The sequence below is a fragment of the Ranitomeya imitator genome, chromosome 6 (assembly GCF_032444005.1).
Source record: "Ranitomeya imitator isolate aRanImi1 chromosome 6, aRanImi1.pri, whole genome shotgun sequence".
NCBI classification, from domain to species: domain Eukaryota; kingdom Metazoa; phylum Chordata; class Amphibia; order Anura; family Dendrobatidae; genus Ranitomeya; species Ranitomeya imitator.
In genome coordinates this window covers 419352389-419373509 of record NC_091287.1, presented here as the reverse complement: position 1 = coordinate 419373509, position 21121 = coordinate 419352389, and the positions used below count along the sequence as shown (strand labels likewise).

Here is a 21121-nt window from a genome sequence, read left to right as displayed (position 1 = left end):
AATTCTTTTAGCCTCATTTTTTTCATTTTAACATGGGCAACAGGATAAAATGGATCCTAAAATGTGTTGGGCAATTTCTCCTGAGTACACAGATACCTCACATGTGGGGATAAACCACTGTTTGTGCACACAGCAAGGCTCGGAAGGGAAGGAGCACCATTTGACTTTAGAATGAAAAATTATCTCCAATCGTTAGCGGACACCATGTTGCGTTTGGAGAGCCTTTGTGTGCCTAAACATTGGAGCTCCCCCACAAGTGAAACCATTTTGGTAACTAGACCCCCCAAGGAACTTATCTAGATGCATAGTGAGCACTTTGAACCCCCAGGTGCTTCACAAATTGATCCGTAAAAATGAAAAAGTACTTTTGTTTTTCACAAATTTCTTTTAGCCTCAATTTTTTCATTTCCACATGGGCAACTGGATAAAGTGGATACTAAAATTTATTGGACAATTTCTCCTGAGTACACTGGTACCTCACATGTGGGGGTAAACCACTGTTTGGGCACACGGCAGGGCTCGGAAGGGAAGGAGCGCCATTTGACTTTTTGAATGAAAAATTAGCTCCGATCGTTAGCGGACACCATGTCGCGTTTGAAGAGGCCCTGATGTGCCTAAACAGTAGAAACCCCCCCACAAGTGACCCCATTTTGGAAACTAGACCCACCAAGGAACTTATCTAGAGGGGTGGCGAGCACTTTGAACCCCCAAGTGCTTCACAGGAGTTTATAACGCAGAGCTGTGAAAATAAAAAAAATCATTTTTCTTTCCTCAAAAATTATTTTTTAGCAAGCAATTTTTAATTTTCACAAGGGTGACAGGAGAAAATGGACCCCCAAAAATGTGGTCCAGTTTGTCCAGAGTACGCTGATACCCCATATGTGGGGGTAAACCACTGTTTGGGCACACGTCGGGGCTCGGAAGGGAAGTAGTGACATTTTGGAATACAGACTTTGATAGAATGGTCTGCGGGCGTCATGTTACGTTTGTAGAGCCCCTTATGTGCCTAAACAGTAGAAACCCCTACCACCAAGTGACCCCATTTTGGAAACTAGAACCCCCCAATTCATTAATTAAATGTATATTTACCATATTATCAACTTTTCGTATTGTTTGCAGTGGAGTGATTAGCCGTCTTTGTTCTCATGTATTTAAATACTGGCACTTTTAGACCTTTAAGTAGTGATGAGCTGGGATAAGGTGTTATCCGAGCATGCTTGGGTGCTAACGTTTCTTCGGCGTGCTCGAAAAATATGTTTGAGACCCCAAAGCTGCATGTCTCACTGCTGTTAGACAGCCACAGCACATGGAGGGATTGTCTAGCAAATAGGCAATGCGGACATGCAGCCATGGGGTCTCGAACATGTTTATGTATGCTGATGACACTCGGTTCTCACCCGAGCACACTCAGATAAGACCTTTTCCGAGCTTGTTCGCTAATCGCTACTCTTCAGTAAATAATCTTTCTATTTTTAAGGAAATTAAAGTTGAACAAAAGATGAAGCAAGATGCTCAAGTCGTTCTTTATAGAAGTTATCGGCACGGAGATTTGCCTGATATTCAGATTGCCTACAGCTCACTTATTGCACCATTGCAAGCACTGGCTCAGGTCTGTTATGTCTTATGCATATTAAACACCCTGCTCTATAGTGTTGTTCCCTCCAAACTAAATTTTATACAGATGTCAGTATTGGATGTCAAAGGCAGGATTCACATTACTGTTATATGTGCATATTTTTTTAGCATTCATATAGTGAAATGAACTTTTTCCATAAGTTTCTCTAGTATTCTTCGTTTTTAGGATTTTACTGTGTGTACATAGCAATCCAAAAAAGCAGCTTTCTACTCTCTTTGAGATTGTATGTCAGGGCCTGAGTTCATTGGCTACATACCGTAGCTTGTAATGGCTGGTGGATATGGGGGTGCTGTATGGTGAGTTATGGGATAAAAGCTAAAAAGAGGCAGATGACGGACCACACAGCCAAAAGGCACCCACTGCTCTTGTAGAATGTGCTGTGACTGAACGTGGGGCATCTTTGCCCTTCACATGGTACATTTTCTAAATAGCCAACAGTATTCATTGAGCAATTGTAGCACTGCTTGTTGCAAGCTTTTTCTGGAATGACAATCGGGGAAATAGAATGATGAAAGGATGTGGTATGGGAAAAGTAAATCAAGGTACTGGCCTGAGAACCAGCTTATTTTGGAGGAGGACCAGGATGGGTATGTGATTGGGGTAGAGATAACAGTTCAGAAACCGATCTTATGGAGGTGACTGCCAAAAAAACTATCTTCCAGGGAAGAATGTAAAGAGGACTATCACAGGAAGATTCTACTGGGTTACCGTGCAGACCATTAACCGGTTTCAAAGGGCATAATTTTGAGATACGAGAGAAATATCAGTCTTGATGCAGGGTGTGCTGGAGTAAGGAGTGCCAACTTCATTAACAGATGTGCGTCTCTCAAAGGGATCCTGACAGCTATCACAGGCAGCATGTATCAGGCCGTACTGTATGATTTCAGCCATATATGTTTACCTCTGAAACACTGAAGTGTGGGAACAAAGCCATATGGGAGACTAGTCAGAAAGTCTGGTCCCTGGTTGCTTTTCCCTGCCAGTTGCCATTGACTGACACGTCTCTTCCTATACACGCACACAAGGAGAGACCTGTCCCTCCAGAGCAGCTGGCGGGGGGGGAAACTTCCTGTGATCATCCGACTAGTCTCCTGTTCATCTCGGTGCCGCAGCTAATAAACTATGTTGTTCACTGAAACCCCGAATCATTTCAAAGTTAAACTTCTAAGACTGAAATAATGTAGCCACAGTCTGATACCTGCAGCCCAATCAATATATCAGCTGTTAGGTTGCCATTAATTAATTTGTTGCATCTTTGAGCTGTGGCGTGCTCCAGTCAGGGACTAGACTACATTTCTTCTGTATCTTACTCCACTTTTGTTGAGTAAATGGTGATGAATTTATTGGGCTTACTGAAACACACACCTTGTATCGAAGCTACGCCATTTGTCAAAATGTTGTTGGTTGTGGCTAGGAACCACGTAAAAATGGCAAAAATTCGCAAAACCTCTGTATAACCAGGAATTTGGGGGAAATGTCAAGCAGTTTTACTCCAGAAAACTGATGAATCGGGTCTTGGATCAATATCCTTTTTTTTTTTAATTATTCCTTGCTTTAAAAAAACAACAACAAATGTTCCTGTTGTACAATGAATATCTATAGTACTTGGAATGTTTTAATGTTTTATGGTTTACAAATGTTTCAAAATACTCTCCTCGACATTGAAATTGCAACACCAAGAGGGAAAAATCATGAATTCTTTAAATCACAGGATTGATAGACATGTTAATGATTGACGAAAGATGAAAAAAATGGAAATAATATTTTCACATATGTCCACCAACTGCAGAAGTATTCTCCCTTGTACGCCGTGGCTGCTATCAATGAGTATATTAATAGTTGTCTGAGAAATGTTCTGCCACGCTTAGTGCACTTGGGCAAACAAGTTCTAAAGAGCTACTTCCTTCGGGCAGCTGCCATTGCAATTACAATCCAACGATGTCCCTATGTGCTTGATAGGAGATTAAAAAAAAAAAAATATATCATGAAAAGCACCTGAATGGTTAATATACTAACAGCAGTTTTGAATATGTTAAGGGATTCTGGTTTTAAAATGGTATCACTTTTGGGGGTTTTCCAATATAAGTCCACCAAAAATTTGCCTAAATCACTAAGGAGTTAAAGAAAAACTAACTCTCTTTTTCTTTTGGTTCTTCAGAAAGATCCAACTCTGGCAAAACAGCTATTCAGTGCATTATTTTCTGGTATTCTGGAAACAGTCAGCTCTATGGAAAAAAACAGCATTGCTGCTGAACTGGTTAATAAATTCAATCATTATTTGAACAGTACAATGTACTATTTCCCACCATTCATTGGTTGCATACAGGTATGTGTAGAAATATATTAACATTGTTGTGATTAACATATATAGATAATTTTAATCTTTCTCATAACTCCTGCCTTTTTAACCATTTTGCTGCTGCTACATACACACCCATTCCCATATATTTTCTGAAAATGGACTTTATACACATTAGTGAACTACCACCCATTGTGTTATACTCATAGAAGCCTTCATAATTTTTTTTTTTATCAAGATGTAACGTTTAGCTACTAATAAATCAATATACCTAATTTGGACGTGTCTGTGCACAATGAGTCATCCACAGCTGAACAGTAACTTAGGTATCCATAGTTATTACCACTAGCAGCTAACTGCATGGGCGTAACCATGGATACCTAAGGAGAGGAGCTCTACCTGGTGGTGAGTTAAGGTATAAGCCTTTTTTGAACACGCTCAGGCAACACTGAGGCAACAATGTGAGGCAACATTGCAAAGATGGATCAAATTGAGTGCGCTGCTGCACGTAGAGAAGCGAATCGCGTACGGATGCATAACCTGCGTCTTAATGAAACTGAAGACGAACAAAATTGTCGAAGAACTGCTGATGCAGCCCGACAGAGGGCGGCCAGAGCAAGAGAATTTAATGAAGTAACTGAATCACGTAGAGCATCTAATGCTGCACGACAACGAGCAACACGCAATACACAAAGTGATACACATATTTGACAAAAAAGAGAACAAGATAGCATACGTGTCCGAAATGCAAGAGGCACTGGATGACGGCAAGTTACATTTGCCGCTAGAGGACTTCTCAATCAAATTGATGAGACACTATGCTGGCGAACTGACATTTCGATGTTCGTTCTTCCAATCCAAAAATTTCAAAGACAAAATGGCGCAGGACAAAACATTCCCTTCCTGCTGCAAGAGAGGGCGCATCCAATTACATCCCATTCGTATGGATGATCAATTAGTCAAGTTGATGAAAGGAGACCATCAGCACTCCAATAACTTTATGGCTAATATAAGGCAATACAATAGCTAGCTTGCTTTGGCATCAATGGGAGCACAAGTAGCGCCACCTCCTGGGCATGGTCCATACGGTTTTAAAATTCATGGACGAATTTACCACAGAACTGCCCCATTGCATGCCACTGTAGGTAGTACTCCCAAGTTTGCCCAGATTTATACCTTGGACAGTGAAGAAGCATTAAGTACAAGAAGTCAAGCAAATAAAATAGAATTAAGCTTACCGGTAATTCGGTTTCTAGGAACCTTCCACGACAGCCACTTCGGAGACTGTCTTCCCCGCCCTAATAGGGGACAGGAACACAAAGAGGTTAAATACCCCCCCTTCCTGCAACCACCAGTGTTTTCCTGGACACACTAGCATGTATAGTTACCACAAAAGTGCAGCAATCATCAAAATTAGTGCTGTCGTGGAAGGTTCCTAGAAACCGAATTACCGGTAAGCCTAATTCTATTTTCTCTAGTCACCTTCCACGACAGCCACTTCGGGGTAGTACCAACAGCTAATTTCTCTAGGGAGGGATATATTGGGATTGAAGGAGTCTGGAGTTTCTGGGGAGCACCAGGACGTAAACTTTTTCCAGACCTTAGCATAGATGGCATTGGTTACCGGCTTCCTGCTTTTTTGGAGGGTCTGGATCACTTTATCTGAGAGTCCTTTGGCTCTTAAAATTCTGGCTTCTGTAGCCATGCCGCCAGGTTCAATCTGCGACAGTCCGGATACAGTAGGGGACCTTGTTGAAGGAGATCGACTTTTTGAGGTAGAGGGTACGGACCTTTCTGAGCCATGTCTATCAGGGCACTGTACCAGCTCCTCCCGGGCCACAGTGGGGCGTGTGACGGGGTGTACGGCAGAGCAAGAAGGGACAACAGGCCAAGGGATGATTCCACAGATTTATTATCAAGAACGCTGGAACAACACATGCAAGTAGATCTACAGAGTCCACAATTAGTCCAATGGAACAGGTTCGGGGCCACCTCCCGATAATCCTTGTGCCAGGTAACAAAGCAATAGTCCACACGAGTCCAAGGGATCCCAAAACAATCCCACGAACGACGAGATATATCCTCAGCTCAAGTCTCGCCCCGTTCGCTTCCGCAGTCCCAGATGGACATGGGGTCTTGCCTCAGCTAAGAATCCCCACTCCTTCTCCTTCAAGGATCAACTCACATCTGATCTCAAAATAAGAATGGATTGTCTGAGTTCCTGGGATCCGCCCATGAAGGGGGTCACACCTTCTATTCAATGGTTGGGTCCACCAGAAGATTCTAGACTGCTGGGCTCCACGTAGTCTATGTAGTATGTACATTTGACTAGCCACCTGCTGTGAGGAAGAATGGCTATTCCTCCACTAGTGATGTTGACAAAGCTTAATTACATTATAGCTTAGGGCTGCAAGTATTGGGGGAAGGAGACATATTGTTACAGGTGAACTCCCAGCACAATAAAATACATAAATTACAGCTAATAGAAACCAGAGAACAGTTACATACATCAAATGGCATATTATTCAAATACAGGACAGAGTACATATCATGACAATCCCTTCCCCTCCCAATTTGTGTACGTACCAGGGACCTCTACAGGTCACTGGTTAAGTACACACAGGCAGAGCGTAACTTACATGTGGCTTCATGCAGCCACGAATTGGCATCGTAGCTGTCCCACATCATTGCCCAGGAGAACATCTGCAGGCAGACCACCCATCACCCCAACCACACATCGCCTGACCCCAAAACCAAAGTTCAGATCCACAGTGGCTGTGGGAATAGTCCTCCATCGTCCACCAGCCAGTTCAATGACAATCCCAGGTCCTCTATGGATTGCCTCAGGCCGAACCACTCGGGGATCAGCCAGTGTGAGGAAAGCCCCTGAGTCACAAAATCCAATAAGTCTCTGTCCATCCAGCACGACCTCCTGCAAGTGCTTACCTCGATGAGCAGAAGTCGTCATAGCTGCAGGTCGCACACCATAAACTCCTAGTGGTGCAACATGGGTGGGTGAGGCACAAGGCCAGTCCTCACGTGGTGGTGACACGTCGTCCTCCATGGCACTTGGCTGTACATAATTAATAATACGACTGGGTACAGGATCAATCCTCATTTGAACAGCTGGGCAGGAGGCTTGCAGATGCCCCGGCTGTCCACATCGATAGCATCGGTGCTGGGTCTCACTCCATCCAAGGCGTCCTCTTGGGCGAGGGGTAAGGGAACCTGGAGGCCGGCCCCCCCCCTGAAGGTGCTGTAGGGTTTTGAGGACGACTCCTCCATGGGCTGGCTGGGCATGAGGCCTGCAGATGCCCCGGATGCCCACAACCATAACACCTGCGCTCTGCTACTTCCTCTCCCCGTCGTATTCCAGAAAACGCAGTAGAAGCAACTGGAGGCACATTTACACGGGTATCAGCATGAGGTGGTGGCTTAGAGGAACGGGGAACAATGGGGACAGAAGAACAGGGGGCCACCGGGGTTGTGGAGCTGGTAGGCCTCTCTCCATCCTCCAACAGAACCCTCCACTGAGGCTTGCTGTGAGGAAGAATGGCTATTCCTCCACTAGTGATGTTGACAAAGCTTAATTACATTATAGCTTAGGGCTGCAAGTATTGGGGGAAGGAGACATATTGTTACAGGTGAACTCCCAGCACAAGAAAATACATAAATTACAGCTAATAGAAACCAGAGAACAGTTACATACATCAAATGGCATATTATTCAAATACAGGACAAAGCAAAAGTACATATCATGACAGGGCGATTAAGATTGTGGTAACTCGGTCTGTCCTGATCTTTTGTAGTGTCTTTGCCAGCATGGGAATGGGTGGAATTGCATATGCGAGGTTGAACCTCCATGTTTGTGAGAAAGCATCTATTCCCTGCGCCCCATCCGTGTGATAAAGGAAGAAGAATGTTTCCACCTTCGCATTTTGCCTGTTGGCAAACAGATCCACCTCTGGGGTTCCCCATCTTGAGGTTAGGGACCGGAATACTGTTTGGTCCAGACACCACTCTCCTGGATGTATATCTCTCCTGCTGAGGAAATCTGCCTGAGTATTGTCTAACCCTCTTAGATGTACTGCTGTGACTGACAGAAGGTTTTTATCTGCCCAGAAGAAAATCCTTGCTACTATTTCCTTCAGATTGGCATACTTCGCTCCCCCCTGGTGTCATAGGTAGGCTACTGTGGTCATGTTGTCAGAGTAGATACGAACATGGTGTTTTTTGATTAGCGCAGATGACGCTTTCAGGGCTTCTTCCACAGCCTTTAGTTCTCTAATATTCGAGGAACTGTTGCTGATGTTTGAGGTCCATCGTCCCTGAAAAAAGTGTTTTTTAGGAATTTTTTGTTCAGGGAGAGATTTATTTTTATCTGCTGCCTTATCCAAGATATTATCCAGAATGGGCCCAAATACCTGGAAGGGGATGCTACACAACTTGGACTTGGATTTTATCCAAAGTGCTCTCCTGGATGAGTTGGAGAGGATGGCAGCTTTTGCGGGTACTCGGACAGACTCAGCCGAGGCGTCAGCTAGGAACCCAGCTACTTTCTGTAGCAGGGGTAGGGAGTCTAAAATCTTGTCTCTTGGGGTGCCCTGTGTTAAATGATCTTCCAGCTTACGTAACCAGACGAATAGGGATCTGGCCACGCAAGTGGAGGCTATGTTAGATTTTAGTAAATTTGTGGAGGTATCCCAAGACTTTTTTAATAGGCTCTCTGTCTTTCTATCCATCGGATCCTTGAGTTGGGAAGAGTCCTCAAAGGGAAGGGCTGTTTTCTTAGTTACTCTGGACACCTGCACATCCACTTTTGGGGTCTCCCATAAGGAGTTATCTCTGTCTAAGGGAAATTGGTTCTTTAGCTCTGAGGGAATAGTAAGACCCTTTTCAGGGAGGCCCCATTCATGTAGAATTAGATTCTGGATATTCTTATGCACAGGAAAGACTTTTTGATCTTTGGGCTTTAGACCCTCAAACATTTCGTCCTGTACCGTGAGTTTAATTTCCTCCTCCTCCACCCCCATGCTTTTTACTATACTGATTAGGTCACTCATATCCTCAGAATTAAAATAATATTTTTTGTTATCTGATTTAAGGGTGAGGGTGGAAGTGGAGCCCTCATTTTCCCAAGCATCCTCCGAACCCGAGTATTGAATCTCTCCTGAGTCTGAATCGGATTCTACTGGGGCCTTTTTCCTCTTTTTAGAAGGAGGAGGTTGATGCACCGGGACCATGGAAGAGTGGACCTCCTCTTTAATGAAGGATCTGATGCCATCCAGAAGAGAGGGCTGCTCAGCGCGTAGGACCTCATCTGTACAGGATTGGCAGAGTTTTTTCCCATATGTAGATGGGAGTCTGACTGCGCACACTTTACATTTGCGGCTTGTGCTTCTAGGGTCAGAGACTTTTTCTCCCTATAAGAGATAAAAAGGGTGTGCTAAGCCACTTGTAGGAATGTATATAGGATAGCTTGGCCCAACACCTGCTACTTATGGTAGGAGGGGGTACGCTGGGTTCTGCAGATGCAGAGCAAGGGAGTTTGTCACTGTTCATATCCGTCACCGAAGTGGCTGTCAGACAGACTTATGTTGTGAATTCTGTGGCAGAGCTCCCTCTTGTGGTCACAAGTGGTACTTCGGCTGATTCTCTCTGTGATCTTCCGTTGGTGGAGAAAAGTGGTACTGCTGCTTCTGAGTTTCCTTCCTCAGGTGATATGGTGAAGTCGTTAGGTGCTACCCTATTTAACTCCACCTGGTGCTTGGATCCTTGCTTCCAGTCAATGTTCTAGTGTTGGACCTGTTTCCTCCTGGAGTGTTCCTGTGGCCTGCTGATCTGCATAGCTAAGTTCCTCTTTGCTATTTGTTTGCTGTTTTTTCTATTCCAGCTTGTCAATTAGTTTTTTCTGCTAGCTGGAAGCTCTGGGACGCAGAGGGTGTACCTTCGTGCCGTTAGTTCGGTACGGAGGGTCTTTTTGCCCCCTTTGCGTGGATTTTGTAGGGTTTTGTGTTGACCGCAAAGTTGCCTTTTCTATCCTCACTCTGTTCAGTAAGTTGGGCCTCACTTTGCTAAATCTATTTCATCTCTACGTTTGTCTTTTCATCTTAACTCCCAGTCATTATATGTGGGGGCTGCCTTTTCCTTTGGGGTATTTCTCTGAGGCAAGGTAGGCTTATTTTCCATCTTCAGGCTAGCTAGTTTCTCAGGCTGTGCCGAGTTGCATAGGTAGCGTTAGGCGCAATCCACGGCTGCCTCTAGTTGTGTTGGAGAGGATTAGGGATTGCGGTCAACAGAGTTCCCACGTCTCAGAGCTCGTTCTTATTTTTTGGGTTATTGCCAGGTCACTGTATATGCACTGACCTCTATATCCATTGTGGTACTGAACTACCAGCCATAACAGACTTACCTTGCCACCCGGATCTTTTAAATGGGATCGTGGGCCAGCGTCATTGTGCTCCTCCTCCTTCTTGGCCGATTGGGGGGATCCTCCCGGATCGCCCCAGTATTGCTGCCTTGGCGGGCCATCCGACGAGCCACGAGAAATCGCCGGCCGGCGTGCGCCCATAGGACGACCCAGAAGTGATGCACGTTCACCCGGAAATGAAGCAGCAAACGCTACAGCATCCGAGATGCGCCGCCTCCGACGTGCAGCAGTGGAGGAGGAAACCGGGGGGGGCTACAGTAGGCCCCCGGTATGCACATCAGTGCACCGCATTACCCCCAGAGGAGGCGCAGGAGGGGCGGGAAGGTCCTGAGTCCCACCGAAGTGAGGAGAGGGGAGCAGCAACAGAGGAGGGGGAGACCGACCTCAGCTGCCCGGCTTGTTCAGGTATATGTGGAGCTCCGATCGCCGGCCTCGGCAGCTCCTTCAGATCTTCTTCATGCCCCATAGGGGACAGGAAAACACTGGTGGTTGCAGGAAGGGGAGGGGCATATAACCTCTTTGTGTTCCTGTCCCCTATTAGGGAGGGAAAGACAACCTCCGAAGTGGCTGTTGTGGAAGGTGATTAGAGAAAAAGTGCCTCCCAGCACTGCTTTCATCTCTTGGAAAGGAAATGAAAGCAATTAACCCACTTGCGAGAGCCTTCACAATGATGAAGGAATTTGAAATAGAGGAAGAGAGGATTACTGAATTAGAAAATCGCGATCCACTCCAAATAACAATGTCAATTATAAATGAATACAATGATGACCAGAGGCACTACAATGCACCAAGGTGCAATGAAGTGGCTATAATTTATCAAAATGCAATGGGTTAACCCCAATTTTAATAGGGATATCAGCGTTCACCTCCAAAAGTGAAAACCAAGCTGTTCAAATCTGCTTTCTTCACAAAAAGTGTGATGCAATGACATATCCACTTCTATTCCCATATGGGGACAGTGGATGGACAATTGCCCTAAGTGTGCAACATCAAAGAATTGGTGACATTCATCTACCATCCATACCAGTGGATCAAGATCGACAAGAAAAAAATCACTCTGTTGCAGTACTATGCATACAGGCTTGCCATTCGTGACAAGTTCATTCGCCTTTTAAATGCTGGGAAGTTGATGCAACAATTTATCGTTGACCGTTACGTCAAAATTGAATCCGATAGGATCGAATATATAAAACAAAATCAAAAGGCATTACGCGTCGACAGTTATGCCCGCGTTATGGATCACATCCATAATGCTGCGCTATACCAAGGGATAAAAGCTGGGACAACAGTAATTTTACTGTCCACTTTCATTGGAGCTATGCAGCAAAATTTTCAAGACGCCATGACAATTGTCCAAAAATTCAGAAAGCGAGATCTTTTTGTTACGATGACCTGTAACCCAAAGTGGAAAGAAATTACTGAAAACTTAGAACCATGGAAAAGGCCAGAGTTCAGACCAGATTTGGTTGCACGTGTATTTAAAATCAAACTCCAAGCCATGCTTAACGATATTTTGAAAAAACACATTTTTGGCCGTGTAGTTGCCCATGTGCATGTAATAGAATTTCAAAAGCGTGGACTACCACACGCTCACATGCTCTTAATCCTCGGAGAGGAAGATAAACCGAGGGACAAAGAAATAATTGATGAATTGGTCTCTGCTGAAATCCCAAATGAGACAGCAAATCCAAAACTGCATGATACAGTGATGAAGCACATGATTCATGGCCCATGTGGCGAAGATCAACCTGGTGCTATATGCATGACAGATGGTTAATGCGCAAAAAAATTCCCAAAGGAATTTAATACAGAGACCAGCCCCAATGTTGATGGTTACCCACAATACCGTCGACGCAATACTGGGAAAACCAGAGGAGGAACGCGAGAAATCGACAATAGATGGGTAGTTCCATACAACCCCTATTTATTACTCAAGTACAATTGTCATATCAATGTTGAGATACATGCTTCATTAAAAAGTGTTAAATATCTTTTCAAATATGTATACTAAGGACATGAATGTGCCAATATCAAGTTTGATACATTAAACTGGAATGAACCAGCCATGTACCTAGATTCTCGGTATATAAGCACTCCTGAGATCATGTGGAGAATCAGAAAAAATAAAATGCATGATGCTTCACATACCATTTAAAGGCTTGCTGTTCACCTTGAAAACATGCAGCAAGTGTTTATTCGGATGACCGCACCACGAGAGAGGGAATCCGCCCCTTAGGAACAGGAAGCCCACATATACAAAAGGGCGGCACCTCTCCCACGTATCAGTTGGTTTCCTGTTCCTAAAGGGACAGGATCCTACAGAATTTGCAAAAGGATCCCAGGCCGGCCGGCTGACTCAGGTAGCGGGGGGGGGGGGGGAGGGGGGTGTCTCTTCTACCTTGGCTGGTGCGGAGATCCTGGAGATGTCACGGTGGTCCTCGCAGGGCTGCACGGCGGTGACATTTCGGCAGGGAGCCGTCGCCGGTGGTGTCCTGTCTCCAAGACCAGCGCTAGGCGAGTATGTCCCCTGGGTCTCCTCCTCCCGATAGGATGGTGTGGCTGGGGGCTCTGTCTGCAGCGGCAGATACATTTGCTAGCACCACCCGTGTGCTGTGGGTTAGCCCGGGGTCCCACGCTGCTCTAAGCGCCGGCAGGAAGAGCTGGGGTGATGTCGGGGGCGGAGCCAGCAGTCACTTCCGTGCTTTCGGGCTCCCGCGCATGCGCGGTGCATCCAAGATGGCGGCGCCCACTGGTAATTGCACGCCGCTTGCAATCAGACCCCGGAGACGACCTCCTGTACCTGGGGAGAGGCAGGCAGCAAATCAGGGGAGCGCTTGGCATATCTGCTGACCGGAGGAGGGGTTATATGAAGAACTCCGGATCATGGTTCCTTGCTTCTGGCCTTATATTGTGAGCATGGAGGACGAGCATGAACAGCAGCCTCAGCTGCTGGAAGAGGTGTCTCAGAAGCCCAAAGGAAAGGAACACAACAGAAGGAGTAGTGAATCTGGCTGCAAAAGCTCCTCCAGACAGGGGTCTGGAGAATCAGCCAGGAAGAATCCCCCTCCTATTCCGGTATCTTTCTTTGTGCAGCCGCTGGTAAGTGATCTTCGTGAAAGTTCACCCAGTGACGTGATTCCCCCTCATATGTTTTATTATAGGGGAAGAAATGCATCAGTAAGGCGAAACACAGAGAATGCGCCATCTGCGGGGTTCCCTTACCTGATTCTTGCCCTAAAAAACTATGTGCCCCCTGTATCCAGCAGACGGTGAGGTCTCAGGAAGGGGGAGGGGGTGAGAGCATTATATCTACATAGATTAGATTGCCTTACTTGCCCCCTCAGGTAGTGGAAGAATCCCTTACTATGGCCGCAAGCCTGAAAGAGATGGTCAGGATGGAAGTAAAACAATCCATAAAGTGCCTATCTCAAGCGGGAAGTTCTAAATATAAAGCTCCATTGTTCTCCGATTCTTCAGCGGATGAGGATAAGTATGAAGTTTTCTCCGGTTCAGCTGCATCGTCCTCGGACGAAGACACCGCTCGCTTCTGTCTACCCCTTGAGAGGATAGATAAGTTAGTTAAAGCGGTCAGAGGAACAATGGGCATATCAGAACCCAAACCCCAACTTTCCAAGGAGGAAATTATGTTTAGTGGATTGGAGCAAAAGAAACGTAGAGTTTTTCCGCTCAATGAAAAAATTCAAGAACTTATTAATAAGGAGTGGAAGAAGCCTGAGAAAAAAGGTTCCTTACCACCAGCACAGAAACGCAGGTATCCCTTTGATGACCCGGCAGTCATCAATTGGGAAAAAGCCCCTAAGTTGGATGCGGCAATAGCCAAAGTGGCAAAATGGGCCTCTCTCCCCTTTGAGGATATGGGAACCCTTAAGGAACCCCTTGACAGGAAGGTGGACACTTTTCTAAGGGGTACCTGGGAAATGGCGGCAGGTTCCTTAAGACCTGCCGTGGCTTCAACCTGTACAGCCAGATCAATGATGGTTTGGCTGGATCAGTTAGAAACCCAGTTGAAAGAGGGAGCTTATAGGGACTCTATTCTTACTGCTTTACCGGTGATTCAGGAGGCGGCTGCCTTTTTGTCAGACGCTTCCATTGACTCTGTTAAAATGGCTGCTACAGCAGCAGGACTCTCGAATGTGGCTAGGAGAGCCCTGTGGTTAAAATGCTGGCCAGGTGATATACAAACGAGATCAAAGCTTTGTGCCATTCCATGCAAAAGAGAATATTTATTTGGTCTCACCTTGGATGAACTCCTAGAGAAAGCAGGAGACGACAAAAAGAAGTTCCCTAATCTATTTGGGTCCTATCGTCGTCCCTTTAGCAAGAAGAGATTTGGTCGGGGAAGAAAGCCTGCCTTTTCATCTGTAAGAGATCGGTCTAGATGGGATGATAGACTTAGAAGAGGTACAAGATATATGTTCTGTCGTTCTTCAAAGGAGAGAAAGAAGGAGGACAAATGACTAGGAATCCCGGTGGGGGGTAGACTATTACATTTCTATTCAGAATGGTCAGAGATCACAAATAGTGTTTGGGTACGAAACACTATTTCTCGGGGTCTCACGCTTGAGTTTGTCCGTACCCCACGGGATAATTTTAAATTAACTCCTTTACGTTCTTCTCCCCTGGGGCAATCTGCTTTAGAAGAAGAGGTGTGGTCTCTTTGTTCTAAAAATGTCCTTGTAGAGGTTCCAAAGTCTGTTAGAGGAAAGGGATTTTATTCTCCCCTGTTTTTATTCAGAAGCCTGATAAGACTTATAGGACCATTATAAATCTCAGACATCTTAATAGTTACCTGGTTAAACATACTTTTAAGATGGAGTCCATCAACTCAACAATAAAGATGCTGTTCAAAAATTGTTTTATAGTAGTAGTCGATTTAAAAGATGCCTATTATCATGTGCCCATTCATGAAGATTTTCAACAATTCCTGAGAGTAGCAGTATTAATGGGGGGAGTAGTTCACCATTTTCAGTAGAGAGCACTTCCTTTCGGTATAACCTCTGCCCCTAGGGTATTTACAAAAATAATTGCGGAGGTTATGGCACATTTGCAGGAATCTAATATTCTTATTGTTCCCTACCTTGATGATTTCCTCATAGCAGGGAACTCAGTGGAACACTGTCTCAATAAGAGGTAACTGGAGTTAAATTTGAACACCTGGGCTGGATAATTAATTCTGAAAAATCCCGGTTGCGGCCCCTAAAAATTCAAAAGTTTTTAGGGTTGTTATTAGATTCAACTACACAACAGTGTCTCCTTCCAGAAAATAAATTAAATCAGATTCAGCATCAGGTATTAAAGGCGATTAATACACCCTCTATGACCCTTTGACAAGCTATGTCCATGCTGGGGTACCTCACATCATGCATCTCAGCGGTAAAATCGGCACAATTTCATTCTAGACCCCTTCAGAAAGATGTTTTGATTAATTACAAAATCTTGAGGGGGTGTATTAGGGGAAAAGATAACCTTGAAACCGACAACTCTTGAATCCTTAAAGTGGTGGCTGGATAGGGATAATTTGTCGGCAGGAGTTCCCTTGATAATAGATATACCCCGGGTGATAACTACGGATGCTACCTCCTCAGGGTGGGGGGCTTACATGAATGATATTGTGGTTCAGGGACAATGGGAACCATACACAACGTCTTCATCCAATCAGAGGGAATTATTGGCAGTTGAGTTGGCAGTTAAAAAACTCCTCAAGTATCTGCAGGGCCACCACATCAGGATCCTCTCGGACAACCAGGTGGCAGTCGCCTATATAAATCATCAAGGTGGAACGCGTTCCGAGACTCTGATGCAGGTCACAGATCGCGTGTTCCAGATGGCAGAAACGAATTTTCAATCTTTGACTGCTCTCCACATCAGAGGAAAGGAAAATATAAAAGCGACCTTTCTCAGCTGCAATATACTAAGACAAGGGGAATGGTCTCTAAATGGAGACATCTTCAATCAGATTGTCAGCCAGTGGGGTGGGCCAGTGGTGGACCTATTTGCTTCAAGAGACAACAAGAAAGTAAAAAACGTTTGTTCTCTGAATCCCAGGGAAAATCCGCTGGCAGTGGATGCATTCCTTATAAAATGGGATTTTACTCTGGCTTACGCCTTCCCACCTTTGAACCTGTTTCCTCTAGTGGTGAGGAAAATCAGAAAAGATCGTGCGAAGGTCATTCTGATTGCTCCTTTCTGGCCCAAGAGAACTTGGTTCGCATGGCTCAGAACAATGTCGTTAGGCGATCCCTGGGTGCTGCCAGACATTCCAAATTTACTTTTCCTGGGGCCGGTATTCCTTCCAAAATTGAAGGGACTCCATTTAACGGCTTGGAGTTTGAGCGGTCATTATTAAAAAACAAAGGCTTCTCCTCTAATTTGGTAGATACTCTTTTAAAAAGTAGGAAGCAGATGGCAACAAGAATCTACTCTAGAACCTGGAGAAAGTTCCTGACTTCCTCAAATTTTAACATCAATGAAGGAGTACCGATACGCCAAATATTAGAATTTCTGCAGAGGGGGTTAGAGTTAAATCTCTCTACAAGCACACTGAGTACAGGTGTCAGCTCTTGGTGCCCTGTTCTCGTGTAATATTGCCAATAATTGGCTGTCGAGATTCATTAAGGCAGTCGGTAGAGCTAGACCATTGCATAAAAATAAAATGGTACCATGGGACTTAAAGGGAACCTGTCACCTGAATTTGGCGGGACCGGTTTTGGGTCATATGGGTGGAGTTTTCGGGTGTTTGATTCACCTTGCACAGGCATGTACTACGGAGGACAGAGAATGAACTTCAATCCAATATTGCGGCCAGCATGCAGCCAGCAGGTAAGGAAAGGGTGAATCAAACACCCGAAAACTCCGCCCATATGACCCAAAACCGGTCCCGCCAAATTCAGGTGACAGGTTCCCTTTAAATCTAGTCCTTTCTTCTCTAACAAAAGACCCCTTTGAGCCCTTAAATGAAGCCTCAATCAAAATGTTATCACTCAAAACAGCTTTTCTGATGGCTATAACATTGGCCTCCAGAATAGGAGACATCCAGGCGCTATCTAGACTTCCCCCATATATGGAATTTTTACAGGATAGAGTTATCCTCAGGCCAGACCCAGTCTTACCAAAGGTAGCATTGCAGTTTCTCAGATCGCAGGAGATAGTTTTACCTTCATTTATCCCTAATCCTTCTAACCCTAAAGAAAATGAACTCCATACATCATTAATGTCCATTAATGTCCATTAATGTCAGGAGGTGCCTTTTACAATATATATCAGTTACTAATAACTGGAAGAAAGATAATGCACTATTCCTACCCTTTCAAGGTCCTAGGAAGGGGGTTAGAGCATCAAAATATACACTAGCTAAATGGATTAGGGAGGCTATTTCTCTGGCTTACATGGCAGGTGAGGGTCCGGCTCCGCAGAATCTGAGGGCGCATTTCACCCGAGCCATGGCATCATCCTGGGCGGAAAGGTCTGGAGTGTCAATCGACCAGATATGTAAGGCGGCCACATGGTCATCCCCTCCCACCTTTTTTAAACACTATCGGTTGGACTTGGGGTTCTCCTCAGATCTCACCTTCGGGTTAAGGGTGCTGCAGGCTGTGGTCCCTCCCTAAAATGGATTACATCTCTGTAAATCTCTCGTAGTGCTGTCATGGTAGTCCGAATAAAGCATTAAGCTACTTACTGGTAGCGGCATTTTTCGGAGGCCCAAGACAGCACCCTTAGTTCCCTCCCTTTTTTCACGTGGGGGGTTGCACTTCCTTAGAATGTTAAAAAAAAAAAAAATGAGTGTCTCACGTGTGATATCTGGATTGTTACTTTATTAAAGATATTGTATTTAACTGTATATAATGTTGTGTTTGCTTGTCATTAACTGCGGTAGTCCTCTCAGACTCTGTAATACAACTGATACGTGGGAGAGGTGCCGCCCCCTTTTGTATCTGTGGGTTTCCTGTTCCTAAGGGGCGGCTTCCCTCTCTCGTGGTGCTGTCATGGGCCTCCGAAAAATGCCGCTACCGGTAAGTAGCTTAATGCTTTTTCGAATATGGTAATGTGGATATGGTTATTTTGGACTCAAAAGCCTCTACTCTGCAGGCTTATTTTGAGCTAAACAGAGTTGACGCTTCCGCCCGTCAGTATTTGTACAGTGAAATCCCTGAACACTATGTCAGGGATAGAAAAGTTGTACCAGAAGGATGGAAAAAACGATGGGCACAATTTGGGAAAACAATTGCCCGAATGTATACAGTCTCTTTAACAGATGGTGAGCTGTATTACTGAAAACTCATTTTACTTCACGTAAGAGGAGCAAAGTCTTATGCTGACTTAAGGACTGTCAATAGTGTTGTACATGACACGTATAAAAATGCGTGCATTGATATTCATCTTTTGGAAGACTGTTCCCAATGGGAAGACGGTATAATGGATGCAATCGCTTTCCAAATGCCCTACTAACTTCGCAAATTATTTGCTATAATTTGTGTATATGGGGAACCAGCTAAACCATTGGCATTATGGCAAAAATATAAAACCAAATTTATGGAGGATTACACCAGGCGGTAGACTCCAGAAATTGCTGAGCAATTGGCTCTTCGTGATATTAATGAAGTGCTCTTAAGCAATAAAAAGTCCTGTGCTGACTACGGATTGCCAACTCCAGTAAATGTTCCAGATGAAATACTGGACCAACTGAATTATGCTGTAATAAAGCAGGAGGCTGAGCAATTGAAAGCTATGCTTAATGAAGCTCAGAATTCAGCTTTCAATGCAATTATGCAAGCAGTCAATGCTGCATCACAGCCAGATGATACTAGCTCACACTGTTTTGTTTTTTTCTGGATGGCCCAGGGGGCAGTGGGAAGACATTTTTGGACAACTGCTTGCACAAGGCACTACAAGCAGAACGGAAGTCTGTTTGCTCAGTAGCCTCCACTGGATTGGTGGCTACATTACTACGAAACGGTAGCACCTACCATTCCAAGTTTGGCCTTGGAATTACAACAAATGAGACCACAGTGTTAAAAATTAAGCCAACCTCACTTCAAGCAAAGGAGCTTAGGGAGTCATCTGTCGTTATTTGGGACAAAGTAACAATGACTCCCTGTTTTAATATGCACTCTATGGATAATTGTTCCAAGATATATGTGGAAAAAAAAGACCATTTGGTGGAAAAGTTTTCATAAACTGTGTTAACTTTCGTCAGACCCTACCAACAGTGGAAGGTGGAAAAAGAGCCCAAATTGTACAGCCCACCATTAAATACTCAAAATCCTGGAATCAGTTTCCACGGTTCCAGTTACAACAGAATATGAGAACGTCTCGGGACTAAGTTGAGTGCAACTCATGGTTACTGAAACTTGGCAATGGCGAGTTGTCAAATGTATATGGTCTACCAGAAGACACAATTGAAATGCCAAATTATTTTATTGAAGAAGGGTGATTTAATTGCAGCTATTTTTGGTGACTCAATTGAGATTACCGATGCAACGGTAGAAGCAATTGCCAATAAAGCAATTCTTAAGCCATTGAATGATGTTCACGCCTTGATCGACAAAATTCTTAGTCAAGTTCAAGGTGAACACTCAACATATCCCTCCGTAGACACAATTGTGGTAGAGGAGGGTGTGATTCTCACAGATTACCCTGTTGAGTTTCTTAACTCTTTGAATCTCACTGGGATGTGTCCTCATGAACTAAAGCTGAAACTTGGAGCTGTAATTATGCTCCTGTGTAATCTTCACAAAAAAGGTGGTCTTTCTAATGGCACAAAGCTTTATGTGAAAAGCTTAAAAGCAAACGTTATTCATGCCATTGCTTTAAGTGGAAAAGCAAAGGGTCAGACAGTTCTTATTCCAAGAGTTGACCTGATTTCCAAAGATAAAAACTTGCCAGTGCAGATGCGATGGCGCCAGTTTCCTGTCATGTTTTTTGCAATAACCATCAATAATTCTCAGGGACAGTCCTTGGATATTGTAGGAATTTATTTGCCTCTCCCAGTGTTTTCCAGGGGAAGGAAAAGCCAGCAATTAAGGGTCAAAATATTTGAGGCACAGAAGCCTGGTAAACTTATTCCTAACTTTGACAAATGATTTACTGTCAACTGTGTGTACAAAAAAGTATTTTATTAAGCTTTTTAACAATTGTAAAAAACAAAAGATTTTGTACACAAAAGCGGGACTAACTGCTAGCTGAGGTCTACGGACCAAACATTGGGCATGGCCTTGGGGGCAGATTCTAAGTGCGCTCAACCATGTGAAATAGCTTACGCTCAGGAACATTGAGGAATAGCGCTATCGGATAGTTCTGCCCGTTCATTTCCTTTAGGAATAGGGCTATGGAATAGCTCTACCCGTTCACTTTCTTCATGGATAGCGCTATCTGATAGCTCTACCCCAACAGTATTAACTAGAGAGTTTTTTCATACACAAGGTAGGAGTGGCAGGAGAGGTACACCGAGTATTTGTTTGCTATTAGTCTGCACATACGTCCGTCTGGTGCATGGGTACACCCCATTGCGAGGTCAGTTTGCTGTGTGGTTACACCCCATTGCGTGGTTTGTAATCACAGCGCGCGCCCTAAGGGCGCGCAAACACTCATTTTTATTATTTTCTTACAAATAGTTTAACCAAACTAGATGCACAACACCTCTTAAAAATAAAAGTTCACATGTGTGCTTATGGCTGCATGCAGATAGTTACACATTTTCACCTGCATTGAGTACATAAAAAAAAACCGTGATCAA

The 21121-nt window shown here is 44.5% G+C and overlaps 1 protein-coding gene across 1 annotated transcript in view; it reads left to right on the top strand.

Moving 5' to 3' along the window:
• PRKDC (protein kinase, DNA-activated, catalytic subunit) overlaps positions 1 to 21121 on the top strand; it is a 448603-nt gene that overhangs the window by 315184 nt on the left and 112298 nt on the right. The window contains exons 61-62 of the mRNA XM_069731310.1: positions 1478 to 1609; positions 3795 to 3962. Coding sequence (XP_069587411.1) covers positions 1478 to 1609; positions 3795 to 3962 — 300 coding nt within the window. The remainder of the gene's footprint in view (positions 1 to 1477; positions 1610 to 3794; positions 3963 to 21121) is intronic.